The sequence below is a fragment of the Thermobia domestica genome, chromosome 2, assembly GCF_964235325.1.
Source record: "Thermobia domestica chromosome 2, izTheDome1.hap1.1, whole genome shotgun sequence".
NCBI classification, from domain to species: Eukaryota; Metazoa; Arthropoda; class Insecta; order Zygentoma; family Lepismatidae; genus Thermobia; species Thermobia domestica.
Window position 1 is genome coordinate 10091158 of NC_137455.1, and position 19378 is coordinate 10110535.

The following is a 19378-nucleotide window of genomic DNA, read 5'->3' on the forward strand; positions in this document are numbered from 1 at the left end:
GCTGAACACACATCATTCAGAAGCAGTTTGACTATCCATAGCCTTTTCGTTGTCTGCAATGCAAGAAAGTTCAGTATTAAGTACAGTGTTTTGTGCACATATTTTTATAGTATATTAGTTTGCTCTCTTGCGGTAATAATCCATGTATCTTTCATAATTTGAGCGCATCACAATTTTTAGATAAAATATTTTAATTTTCCTCGCAAACACCACTGGGGATTTGTTGATTACAAAATGTAGTGTAGTTATTTACAGTTCTGTTGGGACTATCCTTGTAAGCGAATAATGAATTTTTGAGGAAGAGGAAGGGGGGGGGTGTTCTTTTAACCAAAACCATGCATAATAAAACGAACTGTTTAGCGTATAACTTAAAATATATGCAAGTGAGAACTAACCACCACGTAATAACGCAGGATTAAAGTAGATAGAGCTAGATATATAAAGGATTCAACAGTTAGAATCACATATTTTGTGATATATCTTAAAAGGCACGCCTAAATATATTTCAGTAAGAATATTCGTATAGCGAATCAGTGCCACATATACTGCCGTCCAAGCATTGGTAATTTACACACCAATGCAATGTGAGGAGTATGGTACAACATAGGTTTGAACATATAAGGAACATATAAAACATACGTAGGATTCATTGTTTGTCAGAGTGGCCCCGCGTAGCGTAGTCGCTAACGCTCTCGCCTTTGGTGCGAGCGGTCCCAGGTTCGATTCGAAAAAGTGTAAAACGCTTGTTCAGGCCAGCCACCCTGAATGAGGTTTTCCTCATTCACACCAGGCAAATGCCGGGGTGGTACTTAACTTATAGGTCCCAGGTCGCTTCCTTCCTTCCCTTTCCCCAGATAGTGTGCTCACCGAGGGACGTCATCCCTCAAAACGTGAAGGGCTAAATGGTCTTAGATGCCGAAATCCCAGAGATCTAAAACCTAATCATTGTTTGCCAGTTGTCACTAGAGCAAGATCTGCATGCAGGATACGAAGTCCGTCTGAAAAATAACCGGACTCAAGACACTGACAGCTTATTGCTATTATTTTTGGCGCTCTGGGTTGGAGTTCGCTGTCCCTTGATTCAGGTGGCTCGCCAATTGCCGTATGATACCGGATCAATACCAGAAAATTTTAGTGCTCTCAGCGAGAATAGAACCAGGGACCATGAGCACGCTAACAGTGTATCTGAACAGAAATTAATACTAATACAATTTAAATATCCGCTGTCTTTTTAATTATTTCTATTTGCACCTGCTGATAGTAAATTTTGATACATATGGTAACGAAAAGGAGTTGAAAAAGATTAAGAATACAGTTTGCTGAAGTCTTGAGTAAGGTTAAAGATAGAACTTGTGGGAGGTAAGTTTTTGTTTAAACATATCATGTAATGCTTGTTTTTCGAGATAAATTGTATCTATAAAAAAACATCGGAGCTACAAATTGAACATATTACATGAAATCAGAATCCTTTTCGGTATCATTGTACTAAAGGGGGAATGGCTTGAGTCGAGTCAGAGCCCTGCCTACGCCAGTGATACTGGTTAATCATAAACTTTATTACCCTCATTTACCTTATTAGATGCCTATTTTATTAGCCTTTTATATCATTGCATGACAGTGTCTGAGAGTAACCTCATTTACCTTCGATTTTTCTCAGGGGCACGGTGCTCAGTGCTGGAGCGCTTAACCTGTGGTGCGTGGAGTCCCTGATTTGTTCCCAGGGCCAAGTAAGCTTGTGCAGGACACCATCGTGCTTGGGGTACTTCCGTTTCCTTCCAGTGTCTCATCCCACCATTCACTTGCTTTAATCCCACCATTCTCCCTTATCTTAACAGGCATAATCGTAGGACGTTAAACTCAAAGATTTAATTTCATTTTTCGATTTTTCTCCACTTTTACCTTGTTTTATAAATGTAAAGAGAAAGTCAAACAAATGTACTTCCTAAAACAACTTTCGTTTTCTTATTGATAGTTTATTGGCACTAATAATATATGTGGTGTATGCGTGGTGAGTTATTATTAATGCTTTCACATTCTGAAGCAAAACTTATGGTTCGCTTTTAGTGTGTAAAAGTTTGCCCCCTAGAAAAATCATGTCCTCAAGAGAAACATGCTGAATATACCTTTAAATCCAAATATAAATTTCCCATGAAGCACTGGGAGGCTAGAGGACCCACTTTCTACTGACTGGTGAGTAATGTGTGGTCACTGTATAGGTTCCCAACTCAAGTTTAGAGTTCGATATTTCCTAAATCCAGTACGTACCCAATTGTATCTATACAATCAACAGCTAAAATCCTCATCCTTATCGAGAGTCAAATACGAATCCCACTCTTTAACCATTCTGCTACACAGAAACGTAAACTCAACAAGTAAAAGGAACGTTCCACTACACCACGTATAGAACGTCATTGAGTAAAGGTTAGATTATATTGAATGGGATATTTTTACTGCTAGGTATTAATAGTGTCTAAATGAGGAAATGATCATCTCTAAATGGATTTTCTGATAAGTGACGGGACGAGACGGATTTACTCCGTCTCCGTGTGTTTCGTCATTATACCATTAAACTTTCTAGTTTCCATGGCAACCATTAACGTCGATCTTGTAGATTATAAGGCGAGATCGTTAGTCTCTTTGTCCCTGGAGGTTCAGTGTTCGGGTTTTAGTTGATTCCCCTCAAGTAGTTAACTAACATTTATGTATTATCCCTAGGAGAGACTTCGACTTTGACGCGAGTTCATCTTCTATAGTAGCCTCTAAATCTTACTCCGATATCTGTTCCAAGGCCATATAGCTAGCGTAGGTTGAAAAAGTTGCACTTTTTCTTCACAAATAATTAAATTTTTATCCAGTGGGTACGGGTCGTATCTTAGTAATGTCTGCATTTTTAAAACTGTTTTCCTAAGTTGGAGCATATGAACATTTTCCGCTCGTTCTTTTTTGTTCAAACGGGCCACGGTGACTCAGTGATAGAGCGCGTACCTTTGATTCGTGAGGTCCCTGATTCGCAATCCAACCAAGTGTGTTCATTTCAATTTTTTTTCTGTTCTGTTAAAGTCATTTGATTACTAGCAAACTGAACAGAATTGCTTCAGCTGTGTGAAGTAATCCATCTGCAATTTCGAAGCATGGCAGGGGCCGCGGTGACTCAGTGGTAAAACGTTCAACTCTGGTGCATGGGGTCTTTGGTTCGATTCCAGCTCGCGTTAAGTGAGCTTTGTGGTGGACACACACCGTCTGCGTAATTTTCTCGTGGTTCTCCTGTTTCCTCTCACTTTCTTCATTCCACCATTTTACTCATCTCTCATCATCACCGTCTCCTTTAACCTAGGCGGCATAATCGTGGGACGTAAAACTTAAAAGATTTCATTTCTTCGAAGTATCGCAGAAAGAGAGATACTGGTGTGCTTTTTTTTTTATGGTTACGAGTAATATTTTATATGTTTATGAGGAGGGGGGGCGGTGTCTCAGTGGTGGAGCGCTCACCATGGCAGATGGAATCCCTGGTTCAATACCAGCTCGTGCCAAGTGGATTTCGTGGTCAACAAACATCGTGTGTATGAGTTCCCTTGGGGGTTCTCCTATTTCCTCCCACTTTCTTCGTTCCACTCTGTCATTCATTACCATAATCACCAACCCCTTTGTTAACAGTGCATAATCGTGGGATGTTAAATTTTAAAATACCATATGTTTATATGTCATTACGAATTATTATTTATTATCAGTTTAGCGGGAAATTTTTAATTTGAAGAAAAAATTCAGAGAAATTAATTCTTTCACACTTTTCAGCCGTGGTTTCATACATCTCATAAGGAATTTTTCGCATGAGTTGAGTAGTGTAAAGAACATCAGTCGAGAATTATTCTGAAAATTTTAGTAAAAAAAAAAAAAAAAAAAAAAAAAACATTTGTACATACAGTACCTTTTTGTCTTCCTTCAAAAATGATCGTAGTTTCATACACCGATGTGCATAATAAAACATTGTCTGTTGTCATATGATGGATTTGGCACTGATTTTTTAAAATGGTGTCTGTTGCTAGGCAGTATTTACAACAGACTTCTTCCCTGAAAGAAACTCACTGTTTTCGTTGCATATTACGTGTGCTGATACACTATACATTATTGTAATCAAATACGTAATTAGAAATTGTATATTTAAGGTTAGATGAGGTAAGAAGAAATGGGAACGTATATTGCACTAATCATTTTATAAATATTAATTATTTATATTTCAACTATTTGGATCGAATAGCCTTTCATTAGATTATTTATTGTCTTTGTGGGTATTTTTGCTATTAAAGGGTCGCAAGTTCATGAACCGTGAACATAAGATTACTGAGTACAGATGTTATGGGAGAAAAGGGGGCACGGAGCTCAGTGGTAGAGCTCTTACCTCCGATGCCTAGGGTCCCTAGTTCGATTCCCGGGCAATTAAGTTTGTGGCGAATAGCATCATGCTCGTGGGGTTTTCTCGGGGTACTCTCGTTTTCTCCCGCATTCTCATTTCACCAGTTCTTCCATTATCATTCTTGTGCTTTAATCATAGTCTTCCTTGTCCTAGCAGGCATTGTGGGACATTAAACTCAAATATTTCATTTAATTTCACATAGAAAGAAAAAAATGTAACTGCATTCTGACGCTAATTTTTAATATACTTTATTTCCCATGCCTCAAAGTGCTATTTGTTACATATTTAAAAAAAATAAAAATAAAGACACAATTCTTGTTTCAGAAATTAGTCTTTCTGTACTAAGTTAGTACTATGTCAAAATCAATATTTCTCAAACTAATACACAGATTACAGTTTATGAAGTGTTTTAGCAGTTGTATAGTAGATGCAACATTCAAAGGAAGTTGTCAATCATTATGATAGCACTATTTGCGGTACTTAGTGGATAACGCTGAGGTAGACCAGAAAATTCAGCCAATATGGAGAATCAAACACACGACTCCCAGATTACAAAGCAAACTTTTGTAGAGCGGTCAAAATTAAAATTGTCTTTAGCAGTTTTCCATCAGCAACTTCTCCACAATATTTTTATCCCTTACCTTACTGTGGTCACTTTCCTTCGTAGGTACCAGGTAGATAGCTAAAGAAATGATAGGGATCCTTTATCTCGTTCCTGACCCAGGTTGTCCCACTTACTCGTTGGTGCAGATTGCAGTTTTCGTCCCAATGGAAAGAGCTTACACTGAAGCGTGAGCAATTTGCTGGTGCTGTTAAGCACTTTTGTTATCATGTCTTCCGTCTTAGGTATTCGTCACCGTCAGATATATAACGGTTCTCTAGCGAAACAAAACATTCGTTTCCTCGGCTTCCACCGGAGAATTTGTTGTAAACATTTCGTGGTAGATTCGCCGTAGTATTACTGAATATGAGCTTCGTGATAGATGTTAGTGAATATTTTTACGTGTTTAAATAGTTTATGGTGGTGATGCTGCAGATCGGGAATTGCGAAAAGGACGAAAAGCACCTCGTAAGCAATTTTAGTCAAGCGGTCGCGTGCTTGGCATGTGCTTATGTCAATGAATGTATTATATTACCTTGTGTTTCAAGGAATATATGTGTGTTTAGTGTGTGTATGTGTGTAAGTGGTTTGTACAGGAAATGTATAGTTATGTGCAGTGTCCACTTATTGTGTGGGATCAAGTGTTAAAAAATTGGCATTTACAAAAGCTAAGGTAGGTTAATGAAAATGCTACCGTTACTTTTTTTTTTCGACAGTAGATTGCGCAACTGTGGTACTCAGTTTCTATAAGGTTTGGGAAATATGTTTAAAAAAAAAAGTAATTAAACCTGCTATAATAAACGTAATTTTCCCAGGCTAAAGAAGATAAACAATAAAAGCAACTGCGTAATTGGATAAGGTTTTCGGATTTGAAGGGGACGGAAAAGCCCGAGAAAACCCACATCGTTGTCTACTGAAACGAACATGCCTGGCATAAAACCAGAATCCCGCATACTAAATAGCAGCTCTCTATCATTGAACCAATATACCCTTTTGGGCATAGGTAACTAGAAGGTTTTCTTAAGGAAGAGGTAGGGATCATGACCACCTACATCTGAGAATTGAAAGTACGGATAATAATGTTTATTCTTGTGCCTTGTCCCGAGAAGTGTAACTGTTTCTGTTACACTGTTTCTGTAGGTCTCTTTGTTTGCTCTTTTGCACAATGCCTTCCAACTTAGTAGTCGCTAACGTTCTCGCTTTTGGTGCGAGCGGTCCCGAGTTCGATTCTTGGTGGGGACAGTCGGTCGAAAAATTTTAACATGTTTATGAAGCCAGCCATCTTGAATGAGGTTTTCCTGGGTTTCCCTCATTCACACCAGGCAAATGTCGGGATAGTGGGTAACACAGTGGCCCCAGGTCGCTTCTTTCCTTCCCTTTCATCATAATAGTGTGCTCGCTGAGGCCTTCATTAACGTGGCCTTAGATGCCGACCGCACAGAACTCTATTTCCTAATCCTTTGCAAGGAGTTGCTTGGATATTTTAGGTTTCATCTCCGGATTTCAAAAGGTGCACTTGAGAATCCACAGCTACTGCTCCAATATCACAGCTAGTTACGACATTCAAATTTCAAAGCGGTAGAAGAAGAAGGGGACGAAGTGTAGTTAATATGGTAATGTACCACGTAAATATATGTACAGAATGCAAACGCAACACAGAATTACTTTGCATAAACTGCAGTAAACGTACCACATTAGTGTTAGGTAATAATAAGCGGCCTGGCTTTTCTTGGCCCCAGGTAGTTGTGTCTGTGTTATGCATCTGCGTGTCATTTAGAACATATTCCTTTGCGTAGATTAAGAAAATAGGATGACAATACTAAACAGGATCTGGATTGACAGATGGTAGGATCCAGTGGTTGGCTTTTTTCTCTTGTGCTGATTAATTTTTAAGGATTTACCGACTACTATTTGATTCAATTGGCATTTGTATACCTGTTCCACCATAACGCATAAGACTTAGATAATAGAACTTGGTGTGTTCGTCCTTCAACCTTCGGAAATAATCCCATTGTTCGAGTTTGTAATCCATGAACAATAACGGGATAAAAGGACGTAAAAGCCACCCCATGTTGCAGCTTTACACACATTACATACAAAACAATTTTCCGGTATAAACTACGCAAAAATATTCTATTGTGATAAAACGTATGGTGTCAGTTATATTTAGAATATCTCGAACTTCCCCATTGGTTGCGGTTTAAATCAGCAAGGATAAACAGGTTAGAAGGGGCAAATTCCCCCAAATTTCGAAAAAAAATCTTAAATTTACATAGGATAAAATGGCTTAAATCAACTACAAAGTCTGACCAGAACAAGCACGTATGTCTTACAGTTTCGGTACTACATCATTGTTTTCGTGAAACATATTACCGTATGACGTAAAGTAATCAGTAGGATGATTCTGCCGTTCTAACCCAAAGCTCTATATAAAACGTTAATAAACCACGCGTAATGAAGGCATAAACAACAAGGGAGTCTAACAACGTTACTCTACTGCTGCAATCACTTGCGTTCATTCCATATTCATGGGTTAGTCAGAAAGTTAGTTGCACTTCTTCGTAAATATTTTCCTTGTTGTTTATGCCTTCATTACGCGTGGTTTATTAACGTTTTATATAGAGCTTTGGGTTAGAACGGCAGAATCATCCTACTGATTACTTTACGTCATACGGTAATATGTTGCATGAAAACAATGATGTAGTACCGAAACTGTAAGACATACGTGCTTGTTCTGGTCAGACTTTGTAGTTGATTTAAGCCATTTTATCCTATGTAAATTTAAGATTTTTTTTTTTTTGTGTGTGTGTGTGTTGTGTGTGTGAAAGCTTCACGATCACAGCATGCAGTAAAAGAGCATAAAAAGTTTAGGGGAAACATGCATTATTATTATTATTACTAGCTGAACCTGCGCTCTCTACACAGCGCATCATTCGTATATGAGCATAAATCTCCTTATGATTCCTTACAACATCTGTACATGTCCCTTTACAGACACAATTGAAAGACGTATTGATTTTTTTAAAAAGCCAAGGGGTATCATAAAGGAGGAGACTGTTTTCGATTATTTTTTCTCAATATCTCGCACCGTTTGCAAGATTTGAGCCTGCTTCCGGTTGGAGTTTCTAATTCATGTATGACCAGTGTTTTCTTTCTTCTTGCATGCAGTATGTAATAAGCAAATACATTACATACAGAATTAATTATAATGTAGTTATATATGGTGTTCATTCGGCAAAACACTCCCCAAAAAAAGGTTCATCTTAGACTGAAGAAATGGTTATCCTTCCTTTTCCATTATTATTTTGCCATGAAACAATTGCCTGAGACATATACAACAATGTGGTGTTGGAATGTATAATGCTTAAAATGTGATGATTTAGTTATTTTTTTAATTTCAACAGTTCCAATGTACCCGTAAAAATGTAATAAAGAAATAGTGCCCATGTTTTTTTTTTTTTTTTTTTTTAATATTCAATTAGAACTGGACAATCTACATGAAATTTGCAATCGATCAGTGAAAACACGTCACCTTTCTACAGCCTGTAGTTTCCGAGATCTTATTGTCGAAAGGATTGGCCGCAAACATATACGCGTAGTTTAAAAGAGTTCCAAAGATGGCAGCATAATTCATTTGCATTTATTTCGGAGAAGGCTTATTAAAGGCAAAGGTCTTTGAACAATAATTTAAAAGGATAAACTTTGTGAAAAATATTTCTTTAAGTAATTTATTTAAAGTACACTCTTTTAAAAATATTTGTCTTTGTTATAAACGTGAATGTTATAAACGTGAAATCACAAATAACCGTAAATCAAAGGGTTGAAAGCTAAGGTTATAGGTTAGAACTCGGTCGCTCTTAATGGGTACTGTAGCATTTTAATAGATAGATTATTATTATTATTATTATTATTATTTGTCGCGTTCAGATACAATTTATAGAGACAAAATAAAAGTCTTTGTCCTAGACTCCTAGCTGCGGATCTGTTCTAAATCCCCCCCCCCATAATCTGAGAGTGCAACCTTACTGTCAATAAACATACAGTATTGGGATTCAAACTGTTTCGAAGGATTTATTATTTAATGCTCGTATACGGTATAAAAGAGAAATTCGTGCGAAAATGTTTAACTGTCTGTGGACTTCTATTTTGTTGGAGAGTTACTTTTTACAAACTAAAATTTAGAATTAGTGTGTCAAAATTCTGACCTGTAGTCTTTTATCTTAAATTGTAAGTTTTTTTTTTATTTACTTGACAGTAGTTGAGCTTACTTAAAAAGAATGCTTGTCGATGGGGTAAAATAAAACTGTTCCACATTTTTATTAGTTAATATCCAGCATTCGATTTTTTATGTGATCCCACTAAGACAAAACTACTCAATAACAGTGCTTTGCTTGCATATATAATCATTCCTGATGGCTACCTATGTCTGTCACTTTGAAGTACTTTTCTCCCGTCTTCAATTTAGCTTTTCCTTGTTTATGAGTGAAGGCCGTGACACGTGACAGTGAGCAGAGAAACCGTAAAGAAAGTGATCTTTGTAGGTAAACATAATTCCGTTAGACGTAGGTATTTTTGTTTTCGTGTTTGTACTCACGAAATTTGTAATCACGTGGTCCATAGTGTAATCAGTCGTATTTCCTTCCGGGATCTTGCATCGTTTAGCTTAATCTTCGTTTCGTCTAACCAATTATCTAAAATGAAAAATTTATGTCTGCCATTTTAAGCAAAATAAGGATCTTTGATTTGCCTATTCCTCGTTTTGCATAGAATGGCAAATAATAAAAAAAAAAAAAATAGAAATCAAGGGCAGTTACAGAAAAGTCCCTGCTTTGTGAGTCGGGATTTTCTCACCCATTTGTATGGCGTTAGCAGAGCGACCACTTCATGCTTAGTACAGGGTCGGAAACTCAGACCTGGGCTATAACACTTTTAGTAGACTATTCTCACCGTGCATGCTTCTTTTATGTATGTGTAGACAGGGGGAGTACATTCATTTTTTTTTATCAGGTTGTCATTCCATTATTCATAATGTATTCCACTTTCCATCGTAGGACATTCGTCATCCAATCAGTTTGTCAAACGGGTCTCCAGTAGACCTTAGATGCGCAATTGTATGGTTAACAGCAGCTGTTTTTAGAGAAGAAATTTGAGCTCGGTGTTATATCATAATCAACATTAAGAACTTTCAGTCTGTTGCATCACCAACAATAGAATTTGGAGGCTTATCTAGAGGCAGTTCGAGGCTGCGTGCTACAGAAACTCTTGCCACAAATCGAATTCTGGTCTCCTGTTTCAAAGATTGGACGGAGCCGCGGTGGCTCAGTGGTAGAGTATTCACCTCTTGGGCATGGGGTCCTTGGTTCGACCCACCTCACGCCAAGTGAACTTTGTGCTGTACAAACACGGTGTTCGTGGGTTTTCTCGGGGTTCTCCCGTCTTTTCCCACTTTCTTCATTCGACCATTTCTTTCACTTCTCATCATCACCGTCTCCTTTAGCCTAGCCGGCATATTCGTGGAACATAAAACATGAAACTTAGATTTCATTTTTTCCAAAGATCAGATCACAGACTATTTTACTTAAGAGCTTCTTTTCTAATGTATACACAATTATTATTATTATTATTATTATTATTATTATTATTATTATTATTATTATTGTATACTTTGATATCAGTTTCATCCATGCCCGGATTAACGCTTAAGCTGAGTAGGAAGGAGCGATATATTTGGTTTCCTTATTCCCCCCTTATTGCACTGGGGAGGGGGTCGCATGGCTCAGTGGTAGAGCGCTTACCTTTGATGTGTGGTGTCTCCTTCTATCCCAGCTCGTACCAGTGAACTTTGTGGTGGACAAAAACCGTGTGCATGGGTTTTCTTGGATTCTTCTGTTGCTTCCTACTTTTTCATTCCTATAAATTTATTGTAGTAGAAATTACCCATGTGCACATTTGTGTTACAAAATTATAATATAATTTTACCTTTCCGAATCATTCTGTACGTGGACACTGAACAATTATATTTTGTGTAGCCACGACTGAGTGTTGAGTCCATTATCGATGACAATTTAATCGTTGTAGCTCACAACAGTCTAAAAGCTCGATCAAAATATAAAATATGTTTCATAACAGAATGGGAGGCAACAATACCTTCGAATTCGGTGAATAGAAATATACTTGAAATTACGTTCATTTTTTTAAAGGACAAGGTCAGTTCTGGAAGTATGGCCTAGGTCGGAAGAGTGTGATAATGCGACCTTGGGTCTGGGATCTGAGGTGACTCAGTGGTAGAGCGTTGACCTCTGGTGCATGGGGTCCTTGGTTCGATCCCAGATTGTGCCAAGTGAACTTTGTGGAAACACCGTGTGCGTGGATTTTCTCGGGGTTCTCTCGTTTCCTTCCAATTTCTACATTCCACCATTTCATTCATTTCTCATCATCACCTTTAGCCTAGCCGACATACCGTGGGACGTAAAACTTAAAAGATTTCGTTTCATTTTTTCTTGGTTGTGTCCCCAGTTTTTCACAATTTTCAAGACATTGAGGATGTCAAACAATAACATTAACATTTCTGAGCGTAGTTTTCTAGAAACTACAGAATGCTACTAGTAAACTCCAACAAATGTTTTTGATGTACTCTTCGTTCTTTATCTTTTTCTCGTCTAAGACTTGCGTATTCTCCTGACAATATAGAACCTACCAACACCACATACTATTTCACTGATTTTTTAAGTATTAAATATAATGATTTGATACAAGAATTTTTACCAATATTGTTTTCTGCTTTCCCATTATTTTGGAAAATGTGAAAAATGGACGCGGGATTTATGAGGTTCCTTGAGGTCGGAAAACAGACTGGTGATTCCAGTGCTATTTTGTTTGTTTATGATGAATAATAAAATTACTGTACTCTTAAAAACAGCTGAAGTGAAACAAACATAACGACGCGCACACACTTTCGACGTTTGGTTCTTGAACAAGAATCTCCCTCTTAGGAACTACCACTTAGATGAAAACTACAGCCTCCTTTGATCAAGGTAGGCATATTGTGGTCTATGTAGCAGATTGGCTGTATGAGTTTGGGGTAAAGTTTACCTGCGGGGAAGTTGAAGAATCGCAAGCACAACACACGGGTCTGTAAATTGATTTAATTCGCAAGTCGAGTGTAAGTTTGGAATTACTATCTAATCCAATTTTAGCTTTCCTCACTGGAGGCTTGTGAAGAGCCACCAACAACCTTCAAATTACATACGGTCACGAGTTAAACTTTATTACGCGAAAGTCTTTTCATTGTCTCCAGGATTTTAACAATGAAAACAAGGAGAGGAAATTTTTGTTTTTGCTTACAATTTTCCCTCATTTATTTTTAGTATATAACATAGGTATTAAAAATTTTCTAAACTAATTAAACATGTTTTATGGAGCTTACAGGCTTCAAGTTAATCCATAACTGCACTGAATTACAAATTCGCAGTCATGCTCTGTAAACTGGAAGACACGAAGCTAAATGTATAATGAAGTCATTACTGAAATGGGTAAATGGGAGGGGAGAACTCATACTCTTGGTTTTGTCAATAGTAAACCTGCAAGCTGGGTAAGTGTATCTATATATTAAAGTGCTAGAAAGTTTATGTTTCTGGCCAATCCTTTCGATAGTGAATTCTCGGAAACCATAGGCTCTAGAAAGACGCCGTTTTCATTGGTTGATTGTAAATTTTGTGTGGATTATCCTGTTCTAATTGAGTATTTAAAAAATATGACCGTTATTTCTTTATTACATTTTTAAGGGTACACTGGAAGTGTTGAAATTTTAAAAATGTAAAGCATCATATCCTACGAGTTATACTTTCCAACATCACCTATTTGTATACAGGGATTGTATATCTCTCAAGCGTTTGTTTCATGACCAAATTATAATGAAAAGCGAAGGATAACCATTTTCCACTCTAAGATGAATCTTTATTCTTTAAAGTGTTTTGCCCAATGAACACCATATATCACCGACAATATAATTAATTGTGTATACAGTATTTGCTTATTACATACTGCATGCAAGAAGAAAGAGATCACTGATCATACATGAATTAGAAACTCCAACCGGAAGTAGACTCAGATCTTGCAAGCGGTGCGAGATATTCAAAAAATAATCGAAAAAATCTGCTGTTTGTGGTACACCTTGCCGATTTTTGTGAAAACCTCTTTTACTTGCGTCTGTAAAGAGACATGTACAGATGTTATGAGGAATGACAAAGAGATTTATGCTCATATGTGAATGATACGCTGTGTAGAGAGCATAGGATCAGCTAGTTTTCCATTAAATTATGGAGCCTTAGTTGTTCATTTTGATTGAAATGTAATGTCTGTTTTCAGCATCGAGGGTGTATCGAATCGTATCTATCACTAAACGTGAATCCGAACTGGTACTCGCGTTTCTATCCGAGATTGAGGCCCTGAGCACCAAAAACTAAACCTAGGACCGCCTTACCACTTTACTGATACTCTATGAAAAGCATCAAACACTTATCGTTACAGTAGCAAAGAGATTAGTAGTAAGAAAATATTTTTACGTAACTGGAAAATTCATTTTAAGTACACAAGAAAACGATACCTCTCTTCAACATTACTCGTATGAAGCATTCGAGCAGACATTGTCACAATTCGAGACAACAATTTGAAAAAAAATGACAGGTGACAGGTTTTTTGTGGCTTATCTTATGCAAAAAGTTTTGTAATTAAAAAAATACCTTCCGCCTAAAGTGGACCTATAAGGAATAAGTAAATTTTCATAGTTTTGTCGATCCATAAAGCTAACAATATCAATATTTTGTAAATGACTGTTGGCTGTTCATATAACGTAAAGGCACGTAAACTATAATTCTTAATTTGTCACTTTTATTTCAGTGCTATTATTAGACTACTTTTCTGTTATGTTAGAGTCAGATCTTACAGATTCGAAAGCCCGATGACAATCCTATCTTTTCGTATAATTTGCGCTCTAGCTTATGGTTTTACTGAAAAATGTACTTTGAACTTAATAAGCGCCTGTTGCTTATACAACCCAACAGTCACAGAAGTTAAGATGGTTGCAGACCAATAGGCATTATGTTGACCGTATCAACAAGTGTGTGCATTTTTCTTTCCGTAATAAAGAGGAAATAGACTATTTCTTTCTAGAATGCAAAAAAATATTGAGTAAAAACTAAAAGTAATATTATTATTATTAATAATAATGACCATAAAAACTTTTTTAAAAAATGTTTTTATAAAATGCAGTAAGAAGGAGTAGAAAATTACTCAAAAACGGATACGGGGTTGTTTTAATCCCGTTCACAACGTTTCAGAAGCTGTGTGCCATTCACAATGTTTCAGAGACCTGTGATTAGCACGTGCTTGAGTGAATATGCGGTACGAGAATTTGGTGCATTTCTCACAGTAGATCTACTCAATGTCGGCACGGCTGTCCTGTCTGGGTCAATGAGCAGGCGGCCTAAAAGCATTGGATGCTAGCGAACCACTTCAGTAATATATAACTAGGTATGCAATAATTGAAAATTCGGAGCGAAACGATCGACTTTTATTGATTATTTATAGATTTTTTTTAGTGGAGCGATTGTTTGCGTGATCGAACACGACATGCAAGTAGTTCAATTTGACGTATTAGCTAAAAGGAAAATAGCTTTGAAAAACTGTGTTCGCAGGACAAACAGAAAGGACTTCACCCTATTTCTAATGCTGAAAATTGTATTTTCCATTGTTTACAATGAGAATTCGCGCGCCAAATGCTTTTCCAAGGTTAAGTCTATGGGCATTTCATTTTTCGGTGATTATTCCTCAAAGGCATGTCCGATCGGGACATGCGACTCTTACAACACTAAGCGCGCGTTCTCGAATCACCATGTCAAATTTAATTAAGGAACAGTTGAGGCGTCTCGGAGGAATATCCGGACAAACGAACACCTGAGTTGAGTGAAAAGATGGTCTTCGCTCCAATAAAATTTAAACCTTCAAACTTAGAAAGCGCGCTTTTAGCTTTAGTCCTATTTCTTTATTTCACCCTAGAGAAAAGCATTTTTTCCTCTTTAGAGCATTTTATAAAATATATTCTTTTTGAACGTTTTTTTTTAAAAAAATACTATTCTTTGAATATTATATTCTTTGCTGTTTTTGCTATATTTATGATTGTAAAGTTATTTTTTATGTGTTTGAGTTTGTAATACTAAAATTTTCAACTGTATGATCTGAAGAGTGCTTCCTTTAATATAAACATTTTCCCTCTTTTTAATGTGAAAAGGATCTAATGCTAGTAATAACATATCTTTAGCCCTTACAAAATATTTAGTGACATCTTGAATACATTCCGAAGGCGTTTAAAATAAAATATGGAAAGTCCTGAAACGTATATAAAATGTCCGTTTCAACACGTATTAATAACGCTTGTCACTAGAGTCATGCATATCCAGTGACGTAATATTTTGCTTGTGACCAAACTTTTATTTTTGGTTTCAGAAGGAAGTGACATGCGTTCACTGTTTGCTTTGTTCAGGTTGACAAAGGTAGATTTGTTTGTGAGATAACAGGTTATCATTTTGTGTTTCTTTTCTCGTTTCAGTCATGAGGGACCTCAAGGCGGGATGAGTTCTCCGGAGACTCGCTGCGGGACGCCGATCGCGGGTCGCGTAGGCAGTCCCGATAGGCTTGACAAGGCCACCCTCAAGGTCCATCTACCCAATGGGGGCTTCAACGTTGTCAAGTTCGGAGATGCCATCGACGTCAAGGTAGGTCCACTTATTTCTTCTCCCAAATGAATTATTCCGCTTGGTAGCAACTTCTCCAATTTCCTGTTGATGTTGACACCTCTTTTCTTCCTAGACGCTTGGGTCTTTTTATTGGCTAATATCAAGATGTTAGAAAAAAAAGAACTGGAATGGAAGTAAATACTAAAAAAATATTAAAGAAACTCCGGTAATTGGATCGAAGGAAAGCTAAGTGAGAAGGAATCAAATTTCTAGTGGAACGTCATACGATTATGCTCTTTAGCCTAAAGAAGACGGATAATGGATGAAACTTATTGTATATATATATATATATATATATATATATATATATATATATATATATATCGCTAAGGGAGAGTATGATCTGTTTTCTGAAATTCTTGTACTCATTGTGTTTTGTAGGTACAGTCCGCAGCAAAAAAAAAAAAAAAAAAAAAACTTGCAACATGAGCATATAATTTTATTGTGAAAGGAGGGAGTCTCTTGCTCCAAAATAAGTGTGCAGGGGAGGACGCCGAGGTTTCTCTGGCGTGATTCGTGCCACTTACACGTTATGTTGATTCCCTGCGTTGTTAGGTGTAATTTCACAATAAACTGACATGCTCATGTTGCAGGTTTTTTTTTTTTTTTGCTGCGGACTGCACCACCGTTGGACCGACTGACAAGTATACCTACCAAAGAACAATAAGTACAAAAATTTAAGAAAATAGATCAATGCTCTTCGTGAAAAATGGGTGCTAAATATATAACCATAAAATTAAAGGGTTAATTTTAATTTTGGTTGATTTTCCGGTACAGACAGGGCCGGATTCAGGGGAGGTGCATGTAAATATACACTAAAATGAAAACCTAACAGTGAAAATAGCAACACTTTCATAAGGATTCTTTGCAGTACAAGTATTCATCATATTCCAAGTGTTCATGATTTAAGAAAAATGATGATCTAAAGCAACAATGAAAATTATACCGATAAAATGCAGCCGTGTCTCAGTTGGTAAAGTCGTAGGTTCGATTCCCGAGACCGGATACTGAGCATTTACAGGGCAATTCCACATTCACAGCACAGACGCCTAAAGCCATTTTTAAAAAAATAGTTTTAATTCAAATGTACTGGTAGTTATTGGTGCACCCCCTGTCAGAAAATTCTGGATCCGACCTGGATACAAAATTACAGCCAACAAATTTAGGCTATCTACCTCCTAGAAAAAAGTCTTTGTTGTATGGATTTTCACAATTTATTCTCAGTAGACGTTAAATAGAAAATAGTTATATTTAGCATAACAGTGGAATTCAAACTGTTATCCCACCTTCTTTCCTTTCTCTAATTTTTTTCCACTCAAGCATGTATTCGCAGACTTAAGTTATCTTGAATGGAAATTATAGGTAACTAGCGTAGATCAAAAATAAAATTATGAAATTTATCACTTGTTAATTAAACCAGTTTTGCTATGAAAAGGAGAACCATGCCATAAATTGAACAGAGTTACGTTAGTTACCATAAAATAACTTATACGATAGTGTATTGTTTATATAATTTTATGTATGGCTCAAGAAATTATCGTGTATCTCAGATTTTACTACTGTTGTAAAGAATTTGCTCCTTAGAAGATCCTATCCTGACAGTATGAAACGATTGTGTACCCACCAAGATCTTTATTCTGTATATGAAGTTTGTTCTATACAATGTTGAACTTCTATTTTTGGAGTCAATGTGTGTTTGGTAGATTTCCTTGTATTAAATGCTTTGTATGTAATTGAGAAGTGGCGCCTTGAGCTCAATGCCAGTAAGTGAAGTCGTAGTGGAAAAACAAAAGATTAATTATAAGAGAAAACTTGTTGCCAGCAGTGTCGTCTCGTTCATTGAAGACTTATTAACACAGCAGAAGACGGGGGCGGATTACTAAATTGTGTGACGCCTAGCGTGTTAAACCAGGGTCAATTTTAGTTGTATAATAACTAATTTGTAAGGGCAAGAGTGCTTCAAATCCTAAGATGGTTTTTCCCTGTCCGTGTAGTTTTTCGTGCGTGAAAGATTAAAAAACAAAATAATTTTAGTGAATCTAAATCCGGATAATTGGCGCAATTATATTTTAAAAGTCGTGCTTTTTTTTTTAAAAAAAAAAAAAAGTCTCTGAGGTAGCCGTAATGTTCAACCCTACTTATTTTTCACTTACAAGTCCAGATATTTCTAAACTAAACGGTTAGCGTACGCGCCTTTGGCATGGGACACCCCGGGTTCGATTTCCGGTGGGAGCTCCTGTGGTTCGGATTCCACGTTAATCAGTAGGTTCCGTCTCATGTAGCCTCGCTGCCCAAAGGGAAGTTAAACTCAAAATCAAATCAACTCAATTATTATTTCTGAAATACAAGTGATTTCTTTGAATTTTTTTTGGAATATGAAAATAAAGAAACTCTGAAATTGGTGAAATACTGATTTAGTATTATTCCAATTTCGAAAATTCTTTAAACATAATTTTTTAACGTTAATTTAAATAGACATTTCAATAAGAGGTTTTAACGAACGAATATACACAGTATTTTAATAAGTTTTTTTTCTCTAAATGTACTTTTTAAAATTTCCTTACATCGATCAGGATGATTGGAGTTATACTATAATAAATCCAGAGTTGTGTCGAAAACACTCGAAAATTTTGTGGAGAGGAAATAATTCCTGGATATAAATGTGAAGTTCGTGTTAGAATTAATAATTTCACTATTTGTGCCGTTAAAATGCGAACGATTTATTTGAATATTTCTTTGAATAATTTTGACACAACTACTTACTATTAGTTTTTTCTAAAGTGAATACAGTGTATATACATTCAATTTCTAAATTTACAACATAAATGAAAACAAATTGTAAAATAAATCTGAACTTCTAGTACAGATCTATAGTACAGCATACAAGTTGAAAGTTTCGTTGTACTAGCTGCCAAATATGGGCTCTGTGAAATAATTTTCAAAAGAGAATGGAAGTGTATAACACTTGTTTTATTATTGGTTAGACCACTATTGAGCCCTCGTCCACAAACATGTGTATGTTAACATAGTTTTTTAAACTTTTATTAATAAAACTCTACTTAAAATATTAATACTACGAGCATAAAACTAAAATTATCATAAGGATTAGCGTTCTTGCTACGCAGTCGGACGATTTTGGGTTCGAATCCGTGGCTGTCATCATAACAGATTTTCCCTTAGTTCTACCAGGTGAATGCCCGGTTGGTACCTTTAGATATAGGTCCTGGTCCCCACTCTATCCCACTATTGTTTGATTTGTTCTAGTGTAAATTGGCCACGAAGGCTGTATCTGGATGTTTGTCAATAAATGTCCTTAGTGCTCAGACAGTAAGCAAATCGCAGTTTTAAAAGAATCTACATATTTGTAGAGGTTTCCGGTTTATATGTTACATTAATATAAAATCCTGACGTTCTAAGATTTTCTTTCCGTCTTTACACGTTTCTTACGAAGGTTTCGTGATAGATATTTTAAATACTTCCTGCAGCTTTTCATAATCATACAATGACAAACACCTACTGGCATCGACATGTTAGACTTGTTTCAAAAAACGAGTTACGTATTTCAAGCAATCT

At 36.4% G+C, this 19378-nt stretch overlaps 1 protein-coding gene across 13 annotated transcripts in view; it reads left to right on the forward strand.

Annotated features, from left to right (window-relative positions):
• The window catches only part of Fak (protein tyrosine kinase 2 Fak), a 414892-nt gene that overhangs the window by 205368 nt on the left and 190146 nt on the right, over positions 1 to 19378 (forward strand). For 12 of the 13 annotated variants that reach the window (XM_081738434.1, XM_081738449.1, XM_081738452.1 and 9 more), the window contains one exon: positions 15619 to 15784. In XM_081738434.1, coding sequence (XP_081594560.1) covers positions 15619 to 15784 — 166 coding nt within the window. Of the gene's footprint in view, positions 1 to 5354; positions 5686 to 15618; positions 15785 to 19378 lie in introns of those variants that run through there. The other variant, XM_081738430.1, reaches the window with a different exon arrangement.